Source organism: Cyprinus carpio, chromosome B13 (genome assembly GCF_018340385.1).
Source record: "Cyprinus carpio isolate SPL01 chromosome B13, ASM1834038v1, whole genome shotgun sequence".
NCBI lineage: Eukaryota > Metazoa > Chordata > Actinopteri > Cypriniformes > Cyprinidae > Cyprinus > Cyprinus carpio.
Genome location: NC_056609.1, coordinates 4,573,912 through 4,591,280, shown reverse-complemented (window position 1 = coordinate 4,591,280; position 17,369 = coordinate 4,573,912). Strand labels below are relative to the sequence as shown.

At 37.0% G+C, this 17,369-nt stretch overlaps 2 protein-coding genes across 2 annotated transcripts; one reads left to right on the top strand and one right to left on the bottom strand.

Annotated features, from left to right (window-relative positions):
* Positions 1 to 4,391: 4,391 nt before the first annotated feature.
* On the top strand, positions 4,392 to 8,487 carry LOC109111750. Its single transcript, XM_042736102.1, has 5 exons — positions 4,392 to 4,807; positions 5,789 to 5,922; positions 6,131 to 6,296; positions 6,812 to 7,105; positions 7,406 to 8,487. The coding sequence occupies exons 1-5, from the start codon at positions 4,698 to 4,700 to the stop codon at positions 8,196 to 8,198; spliced, it is 1,497 nt and encodes a 498-aa protein (XP_042592036.1). The 5' UTR covers positions 4,392 to 4,697; the 3' UTR covers positions 8,199 to 8,487.
* Positions 8,488 to 9,232: 745 nt separating this feature from the next.
* On the bottom strand, positions 9,233 to 13,821 carry LOC109112305. Its single transcript, XM_042737664.1, has 9 exons — positions 13,596 to 13,821; positions 13,214 to 13,347; positions 12,899 to 13,122; positions 12,073 to 12,689; positions 11,674 to 11,984; positions 11,241 to 11,419; positions 10,842 to 11,014; positions 10,534 to 10,748; positions 9,233 to 9,628 (listed from the first exon to the last, which is right to left on the bottom strand). Exons 1-9 carry the CDS (start codon positions 13,718 to 13,720, stop codon positions 9,372 to 9,374), a joined length of 2,235 nt encoding a protein of 744 aa, XP_042593598.1. The 5' UTR covers positions 13,721 to 13,821; the 3' UTR covers positions 9,233 to 9,371.
* Positions 13,822 to 17,369: the final 3,548 nt, after the last annotated feature.

Below are 17,369 nucleotides of genomic sequence, written 5' to 3'. Positions count from 1 at the left end.
GGTCGCAATGAATGTATTATGTCAGGGAATCGGTCGCAAAGAGCTTGTGTTTCACTGTAAAGCAGACACAATTAAGTATTTCTGGTGGTCGTGGTGGTATCACTTGTCTATATTTGTGGTAAAACTGCTCTTGCCTTCCTTCAATTAACTTCATGTAAGACATATTTTTTTTTTTTTTTTTTTTGGTGGCTATGCGATTTTGTTTTATGTCAATACTCTGTCAGTCTGTATCTGTTAACACTTGCCTCGCGACCAAATCTCTATCTGTTTGAACCCTCTATTCTAATAGTTTGTAGTAATATTGGTCCAACAAATACTAGAATGGGCCCCAAAAACGGTTTTTATTTTATTTTATTTTTTATCTTTTTACTCTGTGCTACTGTATGTCATCACCCCCTTTCAGTAGCCCCTCACTGCAGAACACAAGAATCCAGGGGCGTGGTTGGATCCCCATCTAGGGGGTGGAGACTGGTAGGTTAATGGATGGAGATGGGTAGGTTTAGGGGTGGAGATGGGTGGGGTTTAGGGATCAGGGGTGGAGACAGGTAGGTTTAGGTATATGTAAGGTGGGAGGAGCTGAATCTGGATCCAACCACGCCCCCTGGATCTGTGTTCTACAGTGAGTACCATCTCCCCCCTTTCGTCACCTCAGCCGCCCCCTCATCAGTGCTGCGCTGGTGCCGGCTCTAAATGCATTAAGCCACGTTAAGCGTTTTACAATGTCTCCCGGTGGTTGTGTGTGTGTGTGTGTGAGATAGATAGGGTAGTTTTATATGGGAGGAAATCGCTTCACGTGAAACTTGCAGCTGCGTTCATATTCTGGGCTCTTCTCGTGTGTAAATAGTAGGCTATGCTTTATTAATCACTGTTTTAATGCATTAAGCCATATTAATCTTTTTAAATAATGGTTTTTTTAAAAGGGAGGAAAACGCTTAACTTGAGACTTTGCATGTCTCGTTCATATTCCGGTCACATCTGCTTCCTTCCCAGTAGGCAAGGCAAAGTTCGCAACATTAATAAGGTGTATACCGAATTAGCAGTACTTTTACAAACGTTATCTTTTATTAAGCCTATGGGAGGATAACAGTTTAGCGTGTAGTGTTCATAGTCATCTGTTTTCCTGTACCTATACTTTATCAATACATTGTATTATAAATAAAACAGAGTTTGGGCTTTTTAATTTATACCACTGGTCTTGTCTTCGTTCATTGAGCCACGTATTTTCTTTAGGTTTTAGTGGGGCAAAAACACTTCCCACTAAAACCTAAAAATTCGTTCCCCTTTATGCAGTTCTTAATGTCCTCTTTGAAGAAAATGAAAATTGTTGGATGCTTGAGATGACGGTAAGTTTAGCTTGAGTTTGAGGATTTGTAGTGTTTTGATCAGAAGCTTTGGACTTGTTTCTAGCTAGAGTAATGAGTTTTGCCATACCTCGTATGAGAGGTTTCCAGTTGAGAATTGTTTTCGAACCGGTGTAATCTGAGGGGTTCGATGCTGGCTTTAGGTTGCACAGACATTCACTTCTGGTCGAATCTCTGAATCATGCTCTGGTTTCTATTAGCTCGAACTCATTTGTATCTGCTGTAGATGAACACTGAGGCAATTCCTTCGACCCAGCAAGGGGGGGGGGGTCCGGGTGAACCAGCATGTTTGTGGCAGTAGAAGTTGCTGCTATTAGGCGAGTTAGCAATGTCTTATGGAGCTTGTTTTTCTGATGGAGAACAAATGATTGCCATTGTGTTTGGTACTGAAGATTTTCTGATTCACAGACTCTGTTCGATACATTAGACGTAAAAACTCTTCTTGACTGTTTTGTAGATCAAACCTAGTTACAATCTACTATCGGTGTTAGTACTTTTACACGTCATGAAGCTCTAAGGTCCATTTTCTTGGGCATATATAGCTCCGCCATTTCTGTAGCAAAGGACAGGGGCGCCATAGGTCCACGTCCGTGGGACTTGTGTGTGTGAGCTGGTTTTTGGTGCCAATTGGCTTGCCCCATGACAGATCCGGTGAGGTGCTGTCTTCTGCTCATTTACAACTCTTCAAGTAGGCAACAGCTGCAATTGCTTTGGGATGAGGTGTCATTGAAGACACACAGCTCTCTGTGTTGTTGTTTGAGGAAAAGAGACAGTGGTACGGTTACGGTCTGGGAAACTGTGTAGTGTGCCTCTAACGTTCAAGAAGGAGGAGTCTCTCCATACCAGACCATAGCTCTTACTTTGGCTGGCGATACGGGGTCGTCCCAGTCACATGGTTCGGGAGGTTAGTATCTCTTATTAGTGTTTTTTTCCCTGTACAGTTATAGCGTGCAACAAAACCTAAGGGGTCTACAAAAAATCTATTAACAGTGGATAGCATGCGCTCTTTTGGTGAATGGTTTTTTGTTCTTTAGGAGACTTGAAATATGAAATATCCGGTTCAAGACTTTCCAGCGATGCCTAAGCTTCTGCAAGGTAACTGGGTCTAGTGTCTAAGTCAAGGTTTTTGATGTCTTTTTGCTAAGTCATTTGCTGACAATGCTCTCCATGACCTTGCTGCTGTTTTGAGGCAATTTGGTGTAAAACAGATTTGACTCAAGCTCTAACATATATCTGTGTTTTCTGCATGGAGAGCTATTGCGTTCACTTCAAGTTGGGAGTTAGATCTTAGACCATTGTTCACGTTTATAAGTTTTCTGGTGACCAAACGCTCTCTCCTTGCCATATTCATCACACTGGCTTCAGCTTGTCTGGCGTAGCAAGTAGATGAAAAACAGAGCGCGACGGAGATTTCAAAAGACAGGCTGTTCATGCGATACTCGATGTCACTTTGTACATAGCAGGTCTGTAAAACCAGAGAAATCGAAGGAAAAAATTGCAATGGTCTTCCCGTCGTGAAAAAAAAAAAAACAAAAAAAAAAAAAAAAAAAAACAAAAGAAAAAAAAAAAAAAAAAAATGGTGCATTCAAAAAAAAAAAAAAAAATAAAAAAAAAAAAAAAAAAAAAAAAAAAAAAAAAAAAAAAAAAAAAAAAACAAAAAAAAAAAAAAAAATATAAAAAAAAAAAAAAAAAAAAAAAAAAAAAAAAAAAAAAATAAAAAAAAAAAACTGAAAAAAAAAAAAAAAAAAAAAACAAAAAAAAAAAAAACAAAAAAAAAAAAAAAAAACCAAAAAAAAAAAAAAAAAAAAAAAAAAAAATAAAAAAAAAAAAAAAAAAAAAAAAAAAAAAAACAAACAAAAAAAAAAAAACAGTAGAACAGTTGTTCCCGTTGTGAGTGATACATCTTAATGTTTGACGCTTGAGTCAAAAACCACAGAGGATTTTGCTTGGTTTTCTGGGGGTGATTACACCCCAAACATGGGGAGATACCCAACACTCCTTGATCTTGATTATTTGGAGACGTTGTCGGGGTGTAAAAAAGGGAAGGGTGTTGCACCCCAGCTGTGTTCATCACTAATCATTTTCATTCTGCATATTGGTGAGAAATGGCACATCCTGTGTGATGGTGTCTAACCCTTCATCATCTCCTGGTAAGTATCTGTGTGCAGATGTAGTTGTGGACCACTATCAGTATTTGACAAAATCAAGTTTTAAAACAGTTTTTAATCTTACTTTCCTCAAACGAAAGCTGAAATGAAATAGAAAGAAGAAATACTCCAAAAAGCACACTGGTGGCACTTGAATGAGTTGAAAGCTGCAACAGTTCACACACACACACGGTAAACTTATTAATTATGAATATTATTGATGATATGAAATAATGATCTGAAACAACATTACATGAGGTGGAGAATAGTCAACTATTAAAATAACGCAAAAAAAAAACAAAAAAAAATAACAACAATAAAACACAAAAATAGACTCAAAACAACTAGAAGTTCAGCAAAAAAAAAAAAAACAGGTAACGTTAGGCCTAACATTAGCTTATCTCGCCTGCTATTTTACTCGAAAGAAGTGAAAATTTGCGTTTAGGTCGGATTGGACTGAAACCTTATTTAGAAAGCTTATTAAATCACCCCACATCCGAGAAAGATAAAGAAATTCTGTCCAAATAGCGTTTTACTCAAAAGGTTATTTGCTCCCTGCAAATTACTTTTCACCCACTCAAATCTGAGTTAACGCTAATGACACTGAAGAGCTAACTTGGCCACAGTCATTTTTAAATTTACAAAACATTCTAAAAAAAAAGCAATTAACGGTTAAAGTTAATGGATAATAAAAGCATATTTTAACTATTCTTACCGTGTTCAGTCTTCACCCGACCTGTCGGCTCCAGCTTTTCCACGGTGAGGTGAAGGATTCAGTGACGACGACGACAACTGAAAAAGGCGCGTCCGGTCAGTGAATCCGCCCAGCGTCTGTGACGAGTCCGCAAACTGACAGTGCGCTGTGCGGAGGCGGGTATGGAAAGCCAAATGGGTCAGAATACGCGTGCTTTTCAACGCCGTATTCATTTTAAAACGCCGTTTTCATAACGCCGCCAGGCGTTAAATAAGCGCCGTTACGTGATAAGTTAACGCCAATAAGCGCCGTTACGTGATAAGTTGACGCCAGACGCCACCAGGCGTTAAAATAACGCCACACGCCTACCGACGTTAAGTTAACGCGACACGCCACTTAAGATGCAAATTTATTCGCTCATCTACATGGACACACCTCTCATGGCTACGAGGACTCTACGGCAAGTCAGAGCATCCAGTTTGCAAGAGCGCGAAGATGGCAAGAAGAGCGTTTGTTTTGCAGTGTAAACACACTGTTAATGACTGCACTCGCCTTTTACTGTCTGATAATCCCGGGCCTGCTGTTTTTCAGTCATCATTAAACAGGTAAAGATTGTGTTTATGTTCTCCAAAATAATTTAGTTAGAGTTGTAACGGTCACGTTTTGATAGACACGATTACATGAGCTGTTGATTTAACTTGCTAATTTTAATGGCACAATAATGGCACAATATTTTTTTTTAACACAATTTACTAACTTTTATGCCCCAGAACTATGTTAAGTCATCTTAATACATTTTATGCAGTTGTTTGGAAGCAAACAAGATGCATTACAGTGTTTCTCCACCCTGGACCTGGGCACCCAACCCAACACTGCACATTTTGTATGTCTTCCTTATCTGACACTGCCTTTTCAGTCCCCTGAGTTTCTTTTAATGAGCTAATGAGTTAAATCAGGTGTGTTTGATTAGGTAGACACACAAAATGTGCATTGCTGGAAAATGCCAGAAATGAACTGTCTCATATAGTTATTACAGGAATCACAAATAATTCCAACTTTGAAAATGATCAGTCGTTTGAACGAATGGACTGAATGATTTTTAAACATTTACTGACACCTACTAGCAGTGAGTATCTTTTTTAGTTTATGTTTAAAATATATTGGCTATATAGTTTCTCAAAAATTGAAATTCTTTTTATTAACATCTACCCACCCCAATGTTGTTTCAAACCTAAATGTCTATATTTCTTTTGGGGAACATATATTTTGAAGAATGCTGGTAACCAAGCTGTTTTAGTCATTAAATGTATGTAAATAATGATTCAGATGCAGCTTCAATAAATAAATAAATAAATTAAAAAAAATTGACAGTGTAGCCTAAATGTAAATTGAATATTTCTTTCTAAAGCAACATGTTAGAACAACATTTTTTAGACTTTAAAATAAGTTTTGAGGTTATTTTTCTTTCTTTTTAAAAAAACATAGCATGATATACTATTTTAAAACAAAGCCAAAAAATTATGTATTGTTATTAATTTATTTAATATAAAAATAATAATAATAAAAAAAAAACATTTACTTTTTAGACTTCAAACCATGCTGAGGAGCCTGGAATGGGCAAAGGGGACTCTTCTACATACTCAGGCAGCAGATGAGATCATCCATGAAGTATCAGATTTTATTCAGGAGATTCAAACTTCTGAACCAAGAGCACAGGATGGTAAATGCAATCAAACAATCTTAATTACTCACAGTAAACTTCAGTTAGATTGTCTGATTTTGATGGCCAGTAACTTGACATCTACAGTAATATATTTTGAATAATTTTGCTAAGCATAACATATCACACAGACATACAAACTATTGGAAAAATTAAGAAGTCTGTTTATAATTGTTTATAAAAGCAATATATTATAATTATTCTACAGACAGCACTGTATATCGACCTCCACTGATTCGTAGTGGATCCAGAGGTGCACCATCTTATGTCATTACACAGGATCAGCTGTCATTTTTGTTGTCTTGTGGCTTCACTGTAAAACAGATTGCACAAATTCTACACACCTCCATATCCACAGTCAAGCGACGTTTAAGGTAAGTTATATAATATAATAACTAATATCCATTGACTACACACATTATACCCTGTTCACAGGTGTATTTGTCATGCAAAACTAATAAAATGATGGAAACATTTTATTTTATCCCAGTTACATATGTTACATGTAGTGTGCATAATTACATGATACTGACCATAAACTAAACCCTAATCCTATTCCTAACCACAACCCTATAGTAAGTGCATCTAGATTATTATTATTATTATTTAGTACTTAAATGTGTAATTACACTGTGTAACCCGATTAATAAAGTGAATTTTATTTATATTTACATTTAGTCAGTTAGTGGACACTTTTATCCAAAGCATTTTATAACAATAGAAACATATTTGGGAATTTGCTCCACCTAGATTAAAATGTCATATGTTTAGGCTGACTGGAGTACTCATCTCATTAGATCATAATGAGTTGGGAAAAATGCTGAGTGCAACTTTTGATTTATTTTAGCGCTCCTATTAAATGTTAAAATGCTTGGATATATATTTCCAGGTGCTTCAATCTGTTGCAGTCTTCCTCATACTCAGATATATCTGATGCAGATTTAGATGAAAAAATTAGGGATATAGTGGCTGGAAATGACCAACTTGGACCAGAGGCAGTTCGAGCACAACTGAGGACAGAGGCAATTCGGGTTCAGAGGTGCAGAGTGCGGAGCAGTATGCATCGTGTCAACCCAAGGGCTGCAGCTCTCAGAGCAATGTCTCAGAGACTACGTAGAAGGTCCTACCGTGTCGCAGGACCTAATTCTTTATGGCATCTTGATGGAAATCACAAACTAATAAGGTAATTTTCTTTTTAAATGCAATCTTAAACATTGCATTATGCCTTAACCACTTTATTCTTCTGTTGCTTTAACAAAATGCCATTAAGTCACTAAATTTAAAATTTGTTTTTAAAAGTCTAAATTTCAGAATTGAGCAGTTCATTAACAGAAATCAGTATGGCTGCATAAAAAGGGTTGTTGAAATGGATGTAACAGTGCTCTTGTAGAACATCTAAAGCACACCCTTCATTGGATATTTTGTTGTTGTCTAATGCAGGTTTTATGCTCAACTAAGTAATTATGTATTTGTGTTAATTTAGATGGAGGATAGTAATTCATGGTGCCATTGATGGCTACAGTCGGCTTGTCACCTTTCTCCAAGCATCTAACAACAATCGCAGCAGCACTGACATGAACTGCTTCTTGGATGCCATTTCCAAATATGGAGTCCCTTCCAGAGTAAGGACTGACCATGGGGGAGAGAACAATGCAGTGTGCTTGTTCATGAACCTGTTCAGAGGCACTGAACGAGGGAGTGCTCTTAGAGGAAGAAGTACACACAATCAGAGGATTGAAAGACTTTGGGTCGATCTGTGGCGTGGGGTGTCAAATGTGTACTATGACCTTTTCCACTTTCTTAAGAGTGAGGGCATTGTGGATGTAGATAATGAAATGCACATGTGGGCTCTGCAATATGTCTACATCCCAAGAATTAACAAAGACTTGACAAATTTTAAACACCAGTGGAACAATCATGGTTTACGAACCGAGAGACACCAGTCACCTCTACAAATCTTTGTCCGGGATTGCCTGGCACAACAGAGTCTGCCAAGTACTGCAATGCAGGAGATATTTGCAAGACCCTCAGACTCCACTGGAGGAGAGACTAATTCAGCAGAGCTTGTTGGTGGTGACAGTCATTCTGTATCTGGAGCGGTATCTCATGTGCATTGGCTTGAACGAGTTACCGTACCTCCAAACCAGTTCACTGTGACTGATGATGAGATGAAACAACTCACAGAACAAATTGATCCACTTGGAGGTCCCCGGGAAAATCTTGGAGTAAATGTACTTAAAGATGTCCTTTCTTTTGTGGAAAACCTAAGAATGTAAATTGACATTTAACAGTGTCACTGTTACTTGTTTGAAGTGTTTTACATGGCATGTGTCATATTCTGATCGGTATCTCCCCTCTACTTTCCTGACTCATTTATAGTTTATGTAAGGGCTAGTCATATCCCTGAGATAAAAAAAAAAAAAAAAAAAAACACTAAATCACATTAATAAACAACTTTTTATTGTAATTGTGATGTAAATTTCATTAATTTGTAGTATAATCTGAATACTTTCAGATGTGGATTCTTATCAGATATCCCAAGACAGAGCAGAACTGGAGAAAAGGACAAAACTTAGCAACCCCTACAAACATCAAAAAGCTGTAGTAGAACTGTATGATGAAATGTCCATTGTATAACTTTAGATAATCGAAGTGCACACATCCAACAGGCTGAAGGGCTTAATGTGAGTGCTCAACCACGTAAATACCTAAAACTAAGAAGAAATTTGGCACACCACAGCTCCAAAAGTATTATGTTCTCATCAAAGGTGACATTCCGAGCCTACAAGCTCTTCATTAGACAATGAACACATACATAGTTCAGCCCTGTTTTATATATAGCACAAACCTGAATGCCTTGCTCACCCACATGATCCAAAAAAGGGGCAATCTGGAAATCACCTCACATAAAGGCAATAAGCAAACATAAAAATGAATACAACCACTAACTACAAATGCTGAACCTAAACATATATATAAAAAATTGCTGTAAAGTATACATAAATTATAGAATCAAATTTACATTTGATTCTATCTTGATGTTGATTGTTTTCTTAACATCAGGCATTTTATTTAATGATTTTTGTGAGAGATAAAGTATTGTTCTTTTATGTATATTTTGCAAGTATTTTTTTTTTTTTAATATGTTGAGGTTCAGCATTTGTAGTTAATGGTTGTTTTCACTTTTATGTTTATTGCCTTTATCTGATTGCCATTCGGTTTGGGGGGCGGGGGGTCATGTGGGTGATCATGTCACTCTAGTTTGATGTATGTGATCATTGTCTGATGAAGAGCTTGTAGGCTTGAAATGTCACTTTTGGTGAGAATATAAATATTTTTCTACTCTTAGAGCAGTGGTGTGCCAATTTAGCTCTTCATGTTTCATAATAAAACTTTAAAACATGAAAATATTTAAAACTATTACATCAGTAACAGCCAACACAATTTTTCTACATCACTCCAAAAGTGGGGGATTGCAAAATACCACTTTCCATGTTTTCTCTGAAGAGTTCATAGCTGGGATGGATTGGTAGCCTCAAGACAATGCTGCAGGTATTTGCCTCTGGAAAAATTTTAGGGGCCTCATTCTCTTGAGGGTGTAAGAACTCCAATTTGGGTTCCACTGGGAACCCTAGCCTCGGAATAGCAGTAGATCCTGACACAAATCCAAGAATCTTGTCTAAGGTGAGGGGATATGCAGTTCCTTCTAGTAAAAATGAACAGGAAAAAAAAAAGTTAATGACCATTTTGCAGATACAGAATACCAGTAAAGTAGTTGTCACAGTTTATTGTACTTCATGTTCTTCCAAACCCATATAAGTATCCTCATCCCAGATAACAATAAAGTATAGTTGAATGTACTAAAAATACTTAAAAACAAGCAAGTACTTTTGTAGTAAATTCATTTTTTTGTGCTAAATAAGATTATATTTTATATAGACACTAATTAAAGGTGTATTTCTACTTGCACTTGAAAAAGTATATTAAGTAGCACTAATACTCAAATTCATTTTTAGTGCATTGAAATAAAGTATCCTATCACAAAAATATACAGAGGACTTTTATTTGTGTACTTCTAAAGTTTGATTTCATTACATTAAAAATTAGTTCAATCTTAGTAGATTTTTATATAGTAATCCTAAATTAAACTTTTAATAAATATAAGTACATTTTCCCAACTGTACCACATAAGTACACTTAATATAAATTGATTTTAAGTGTAGTCAGATAAAGTAAACCAAATATACAAGTGTTTTATAAGTGTATTAGTTAAAGGTGTGCTATGGTTCAGTATATATTTAAAAGTGTATGAAAGATTTGTTCAAGTGGCAACTAAATAGATTTTAATACAGGGATAATATGTTAAAAGCACACATGAGCTATGGGATTTCATCAAACATATATACATTTTTATTTAATTTATCTTAAAAAAATATGATAGATAGATAGATAGACAGACAGACAGACAGACAGACAGACAGATAGATAGATAGATAGATAGATAGATAGATAGATAGATAGATAGATAGATAGATAGACAGACAGACAGAGAGAGAGAGAGAGAGAGAGAGAGAGAGAGAGATCCAACATAGCTTCAGTTTGATCTCATACCTTCCACTTCTATGAGCCAGTCCCTCCAGAAACAGATTGTTCTACTCTCCACTACTCTCCTGTTGCTGCCAACTGGAGAAAGTTCTGCTTTAAACAAAGCAGATATGTCTTCGGCCAAAAGTGGCTTCTCCTCATACATAAATACTTCTTTAAAGAGCTGAGGATGCTTTTGCATCAAATGTAAAAGCCCAAGACACTCCAGGCCCTCTTTAAATCTAGATAAGCAAAACATGTACCAAATGTGAAACAATGACAAAATAGTACTGGTAATTTGTCAGGTGAAAATATCTGTACATTCTTATACTCACTGTTCCAAGGAATCCCTCAACCTGTTCTCGATGAAAAACTTGGTAGCTGATTCCACTAAGTTGTCTCTGTCTTCTAGCGTCTGGATGTGCCATAGAGACCCCAGCATACTTAATTGGTCAGACGCCTCCATTATAGCACACTGTGCTTCATTTACATTCTGTGCCAACTGGATCTAAATTGACAATGAATTTAACACAAAATTAGCCATTAAATACAAGAAACAAAATACTTATATAAAACATTTAAATATTTAATGCACACACAAACCCTTAAGTAAGAGCTTTTTAAGGTTAAGGTTAACAATTTAAACATTCTAAGATATTACCACTATCGCCAAATTACAGTTACTAACAAAGCAACAGCTGGCATAAATGAAAATGTGCAATATATAAACTAACCTTGGTCATCTTTGCTCTGAAGTCATAGTCAGCAATCTCTTGAAGGTCTGGTACTGGGGGCTGAAGGTTGCACACCTGACAGAACAGTCTTTCTGAAAAAAAATTTGGCTCCACACCACCATGTATCAGGCACACAGCTATCATCCGTCCAACTATTTTGTACATTCCATTGTACAGTGCTGTAACACATGGGAAAAGCATTATTATGTCTATAAACAATGCTTAGAAAATGTGTGGTGCTTCTTAAAAAATTAATCACTTTTTTCATAGGGGACTATGTTTTAATTTTAATAATTAAAGATGATTTTTATAAAGACCTAATGACATTCAATGTGAAAGTGTGCAGAATTACAGAAAATTATAAAGGAGGCAAACTATTTTTCCAAAATGCTTAATGTAAACACACACACACACAAATTAGGCAGGAGGTTACCTTTGGAATTGCAGGCAAGTGTTTTTTTCCAGTCCTCTCCATCAAATATTTCGCATGAGTGGATTTCCCTCATCAGCAAAGTTAAAAATTCTCTCGTTGGTCCACCCTCATCAGCGGCTCCCTCACCAATCCCATCAGCATCTCTGAACACAACATCTAGTTTTGCCTCAGGGTTAAAACGTTGGCGTCGGAAGGCTCTGATGCCACTGTCTAGGATGTTGCATCGTGTTACATTGATTTGGTTGGAAATGGGTGCAGCTGTAAAATCCACTTTGTTTGACATTGTATTTAACAATGATTTCAGGTCAACACTGAAAAAAAGAAATAAAAGAGAATGTTACTCCGTCTTTTGATCCAACTACAGTATAAATACATGTCTAACAACATCAATTGACTTACTCATACTCATCTTCATCTGAGATATAAATATCTGTGTCTGGACTGAGTAAAGAAAATGCCACTGAAACTTCTGGAGAGGAGGCCACGGCTGGAGCTGGAGCAGCAGAGGAGGCCACGGCTGGAGCTGAGAAGGAGGCCACGGCTGGAGATGAGAAGGAGGCCACGGCTGGAGCTGGAGCTGGAGAGGAGGCCACGGCTGGAGCTGGAGCTGGAGAGGAGGCCACGGCTGGAGCTGGAGCTGGAGAGGAGGCCACGGCTGGAGCTGGAGCTGGAGAGGAGGCCACGGCTGGAGCTGGAGCTGGAGAGGAGGCCACGGCTGGAGCTGGAGCTGGAGAGGAGGCCACGGCTGGAGCTGGAGCTGAGAAGGAGGCCACGGCTGGAGCTGGAGCTGGAGAGGAGGCCACGGCTGGAGCTGGAGCTGGAGAGGAGGCCACGGCTGGAGCTGGAGCTGAGAAGGAGGCCACGGCTGGAGCTGGAGCTGGAGAGGAGGCCACGGCTGGAGCTGGAGCTGAGAAGGAGGCCACGGCTGGAGCTGAGAAGGAGGCCACGGCTGGAGATGAGAAGGAGGCCACGGCTGGAGCTGGAGAGGAGTTCACTTGTGCAAGTGCATAAGTACTCTGTAAAATTGAACAACTGTGATCTTTCATTTGAATGTACTATTGCACTATTTGTAGCACTTTTGTTTATACATAATATAAAGGAAGCAATAAAATATTAGGCTGTCCAAAAAACGAAGACTGATATGAAATAGATCAAACAATAGGAACACAGTTTCTACATAATACTGCAGACACAAAGAGGCCTTTTGAATATTAGATTAGATTACCTTCTCTTGTACATAAAGTGCCGATCTTCCTAGCTGCCCACTACCAATTATGGCTGCTGGGGTTTTTGACTCCAGACTCAAACGTGAAACCTGCCTCTGTGCATCAACCCTGCATAATTCAAACTCTCTCCCTTGAAGCTGTGGAAACGTGCTTCTGAGAATTTCTGCAAACTGTGTCTCACTCTGCTCTCTCTGTACAACAAGTCTCTGACTGGCAATGGCATCTATTGGTCAACAATGTGAAATGCTGTTAGTTTAATTTGTTTACAATCAACATGACAATTTCATGAATAGCATTATAAGCAAAGGACTTACCTCTCAAAGAAGATAACCGATCAATACCAGTGCGGAGAAGAGTTACTTTAAATGTACATGTCACATTTCTCCTCCGCGTCCTTCTGGGACGAGCAGGACCATGCAACGGCTGTTCGTTGCGGAACATCTCAAACCTTTCAGAGAACATTTAAACATAACTCTACTACGAAATTTAAACATATTTGCTATAACCTAATTAATGATCTGAGATAAAGTAAGTTTGATACTTATTGTTTGTTATTATAATGTCATGATTTAAGTTGTCGAATTAAATCATCCAATTAATTTATAGGGCTAATAAATAGATTTTATTTAAAGATTTTACAGATAGATAGATAGATAGATAGATAGATAGATAGATAGGCAGACAGACATTCCCTACCTGTCCACAAGACTTTGTTCTCCAAGCTCTGCTGGTGATGCTTCAAGTAAACTGTCAAGTTGGGCATTTATGCGATCCCTAATCCCACTGAGACGTCTTCTAAAATTATTAGGTACACCAGACATCTTTGTTGTTCTCTGATAAAGAGATTAATAATGACCTAACAATCTAAAAAACGCGCCAGACACTACATCCGGTGCTGTCTTAAAATCATAAATGAATCAGACGTTTGAACGAATCGATTTAATAAATGATTCAGTGACATGCTGCCACCTACTGGCGGTTTCAGTTTCATTTTATAAATTGAGTCATTAAAATTGTTTAATATTTCTATATTCAAAACTTCATATTTTAAACATTAATCTCATAACATCGTTATTATGCATGAAGTCTGTAAATATTCCTTAATGCAACAAAAAAAGTTAAGTGCATGGCAAAGATGAAATGTTGATGCTAAGTTAAAATCTAAATGTTTTGGCTTTAAAATATGGAATACATTTAATAAAGTTTGAAAAAGGGGATTATAAAGGTTAAAAAACTAATCTTTAAGGAGTCAAATATCGCCCTATAATGTATATATATATATATATATATATATATATATATATATATATATATATATATATATATATATATATATATATATATATATATATATATATATAGTACAGACCAAAGGTTTGGACACACCTTCTCATTCAAAGAGTTTTCTTTATTTTCATGACTATGAAAATTGTAGATTCACACTGAAGGCATCAAAACTATGAATTAACACATGTGGAATTATATATAGAATTATATACATAACAAAAAAGTGTGAAACAACTGAAAATATGTCATGTTCTAGGTTCTTCAAAGTAGCCCCCTTTTGCTTTGATTACTGCTTTGCACACTCTTGGCATTCTCTTGATGAGCTTCAAGAGGTAGTCACCTGAAATGGTCTTCCACAGTCTTGAAGGAGTTCCCAGAGAGATGCTTAGCACTTGTTGGTGCTTTTGCCTTCTGTCTGCGGTCCAGCTCACCCCTAAACCATCTCGATTGGGTTCAGGTCCGGTGACTGTGGAGGACAGGTCATCTGGAGCAGCACCCCATCACTCTCCTTCTTGCTCAAATAGCCCTTGATGCCTTCAGTCTGACTCTACAGTTTACATAGTCATGAAAATAAAGAAAACTCTTTGAATATATATATATATATATATATATATATATATAAAGGAATGTAAGCATAGACGCCTTAAGACCTTAATGTTACCTTTTAAAAACTAATTGCAAACGTTTACGCAAAGTGTATTAAATATAATCTACAAATCATGCAATACTGTACAACTAATTAAGAAAGGTTTTGAGAGATAGGCTAATCAGTCCAATGAGAGACAAGTACTAATCATTCTAATTGTTTATTAAATAATTCTTTCTTTTCACTAATTAATGTTTATGTTTTTATTAAACACATTAATAATGCTTATATTTTAGCATGTGCAATTTCACAAAGTATTTATAATGTGGCCAAAATTGCTTAATATTCAAGAAGGACATATAGAAATATGAAATAAATGTAATGTTATTATAGATTACAAAGAGATTTATAATGAAATACATCCAAAAGGTCATTATATATATATATATATATATATATATATATATTCCAACACAGATTATAAATATATTTTGGAATATATTACAAGAAATTTATTATTTAACTGTTGTAATAATTTCCAAATTTACACTCATTTGTGTCATGTAATAACAATATTCATTATATGTATATATGTATATACATATATATATATATATGTGTGTGTGTGTGTGTGTGTATTTGTTTTTCTATTCTGGTGGGGACTTAAACCTGAATACACACAGACTCATGGGGACTCGTGTCACGGAGGGGACCTAAATTGACCTAAAAATGCAGAAAGTTTCCTGTGAGGGTTAGGTTTAGGGGTAGGGTTGGTGTAGGGCGATAGAAAATACGGTCTGTACAGTATAAAAACCATTACACCTATGGAGAGTCCCCACAAGGATAGCTGACCAGACGTGTGTGTGTGTGTGTAAGTGCTTTATTGTAAAAATTCAGGTATCTACTTTTGAGTATGATTTCAGTTTATCATATGTTATTATGTTTTAAAAAGGAAGAAAAAGTACCCTCAAAAGATATTTTATCATATAGCCAAATTGTGTTAAATGAGAAAAGCAAAGAATGAGAAAACAGAATCAAAATGTAGCTTTAAAAATGTATATTTAATTTAGGTTTACACATGCTATGCTTTGTTTCAGAAGTTGCATCTGAATCAACATATATTTATAGACTAAAACAGTTTGGTTATCAGCATTCTTCAAAATATCTTCCTATGTTCCTCAAACGCAATAAAGACATAAGGTTTGAAACAACATTGGGTTGAGTAAATGTAAATAAACAGAATTTCTATTTTTGTAAAACTATGGCCAACTATTTATTAAATTGAAATGATATCCTACTCAAAATATAATATAATAATAAAATAATAATATTACTTCCTTATTAATTTAACTGTTGAATAAAATCATTTCCACATTTTCACTCATTCGTGCCTGGGGTGATAACTTCATGAGACAAAAGCTTATTCAGGGGCATTTATCCCCTATATGTACAATTGTAAGGGCTCTTCTTGCCATCTTCGCGCTCTTGCAAACTGGATGCTCTGACTTGCCGTAGAGTCCTCGTAGCCATGAGAGGTGTGTCCATGTAGATGAGCGAATAAATTTGCATCTTAAGTGGCGTGTCGCGTTAACTTAACGTCGGTCGGCGTGTGGCGTTATTTTAACGCCTGGTGGCGTCTGGCGTCAACTTAACGCCTGGCGGCGTTATGAGGCGTTAACTTATCACGTAAACGGCGCTTATTTAAGCCTGGCGGCGTTATGAAAACGGCGTTTTAAAATGAATACGGCGTTGAAAAGCACGCGTATTCTGACCCATTTGGCTTTCCATAGGCGGGGCTTATTCTGTGCGCGTTGTCAAATTGAATCTGAGCGTACAGCGGAGCAGGCGACTTGAAGGCGGATTCGCCCCGGAGTCTGTTGCTATCTGGGTACCCTACCATCAGCGATCCACGTATTTAAATAATACAGAGGAAGCAATTTCATGACAATATACTGATTCAATTGTTATTTATTTGAATATGACGAGAAAGCATGCTTCATATTTCATGGACGCTTACAATGGGACAGATAAAAAGATATGTTATAACAATATACCGTTAGCGTGGGAGGCTTCAGGAAAATGATACTCACCAAAACCAAAGACACTTGGAAACAGTAAGGCGTAAAATACACCAAAGTAGACAATAGGATACTTCGACATTGTCATAAATCTGTTTTCTAAACCGTCGCAGGGCGTACTCAGATGTGTTTTCTAAAGCCTTCCCTGAGTGGGCTCTGCGTTCTCGCCTCTCCGCGCACTCACTTCTGCTGCAGCCGGTCTAAAGGGTTGCCAAATATTCCACCTGACACAGCCAGACTGGTGGGCGGGGCCGTGATTCTGGCCAAATTAGATACATAGCTTAGGAGCAGCTTTTGATCAATGACAAGATCAACGATCACCTGTCAGTCAGGCCCATGCAGTCAGTTGCTTGCTTCCAGGGCCTAAAACTTTTTGCTTCTGATGCATTTCTGTACATATTCCCGACAGCAGTGCCTTTATGTTCATCCAATCTAGAAAAAAAAAAAAAAAACACCTTCACATACAATAAGGTCTCTTTTGATATCTTTGGTTAATGCCTTAACTGACATGAACGGGCA

Coding starts and splice junctions, on each gene's coding strand:
- LOC109112305 (XM_042737664.1), bottom strand. CDS start 13,720: ATGTCTGGTGTACCTAATAATTTTAGAAGACGTCTCAGTGGGATTAGG. Junction 13,348..13,595: donor GAACAAAGTCTTGTGGACAG/GTAGGGAATGTC, acceptor GTTCTCTGAAAG/GTTTGAGATGTTCCGCAACG. Junction 9,629..10,533: donor CTGGCTCATAGAAGTGGAAG/GTATGAGATCAA, acceptor CATTTTTACTAG/AAGGAACTGCATATCCCCTC.
- LOC109111750 (XM_042736102.1), top strand. CDS start 4,698: ATGGCAAGAAGAGCGTTTGTTTTGCAGTGTAAACACACTGTTAATGAC. Junction 4,808..5,788: donor TTTCAGTCATCATTAAACAG/GTAAAGATTGTG, acceptor TTTACTTTTTAG/ACTTCAAACCATGCTGAGGA. Junction 7,106..7,405: donor GGAAATCACAAACTAATAAG/GTAATTTTCTTT, acceptor GTGTTAATTTAG/ATGGAGGATAGTAATTCATG.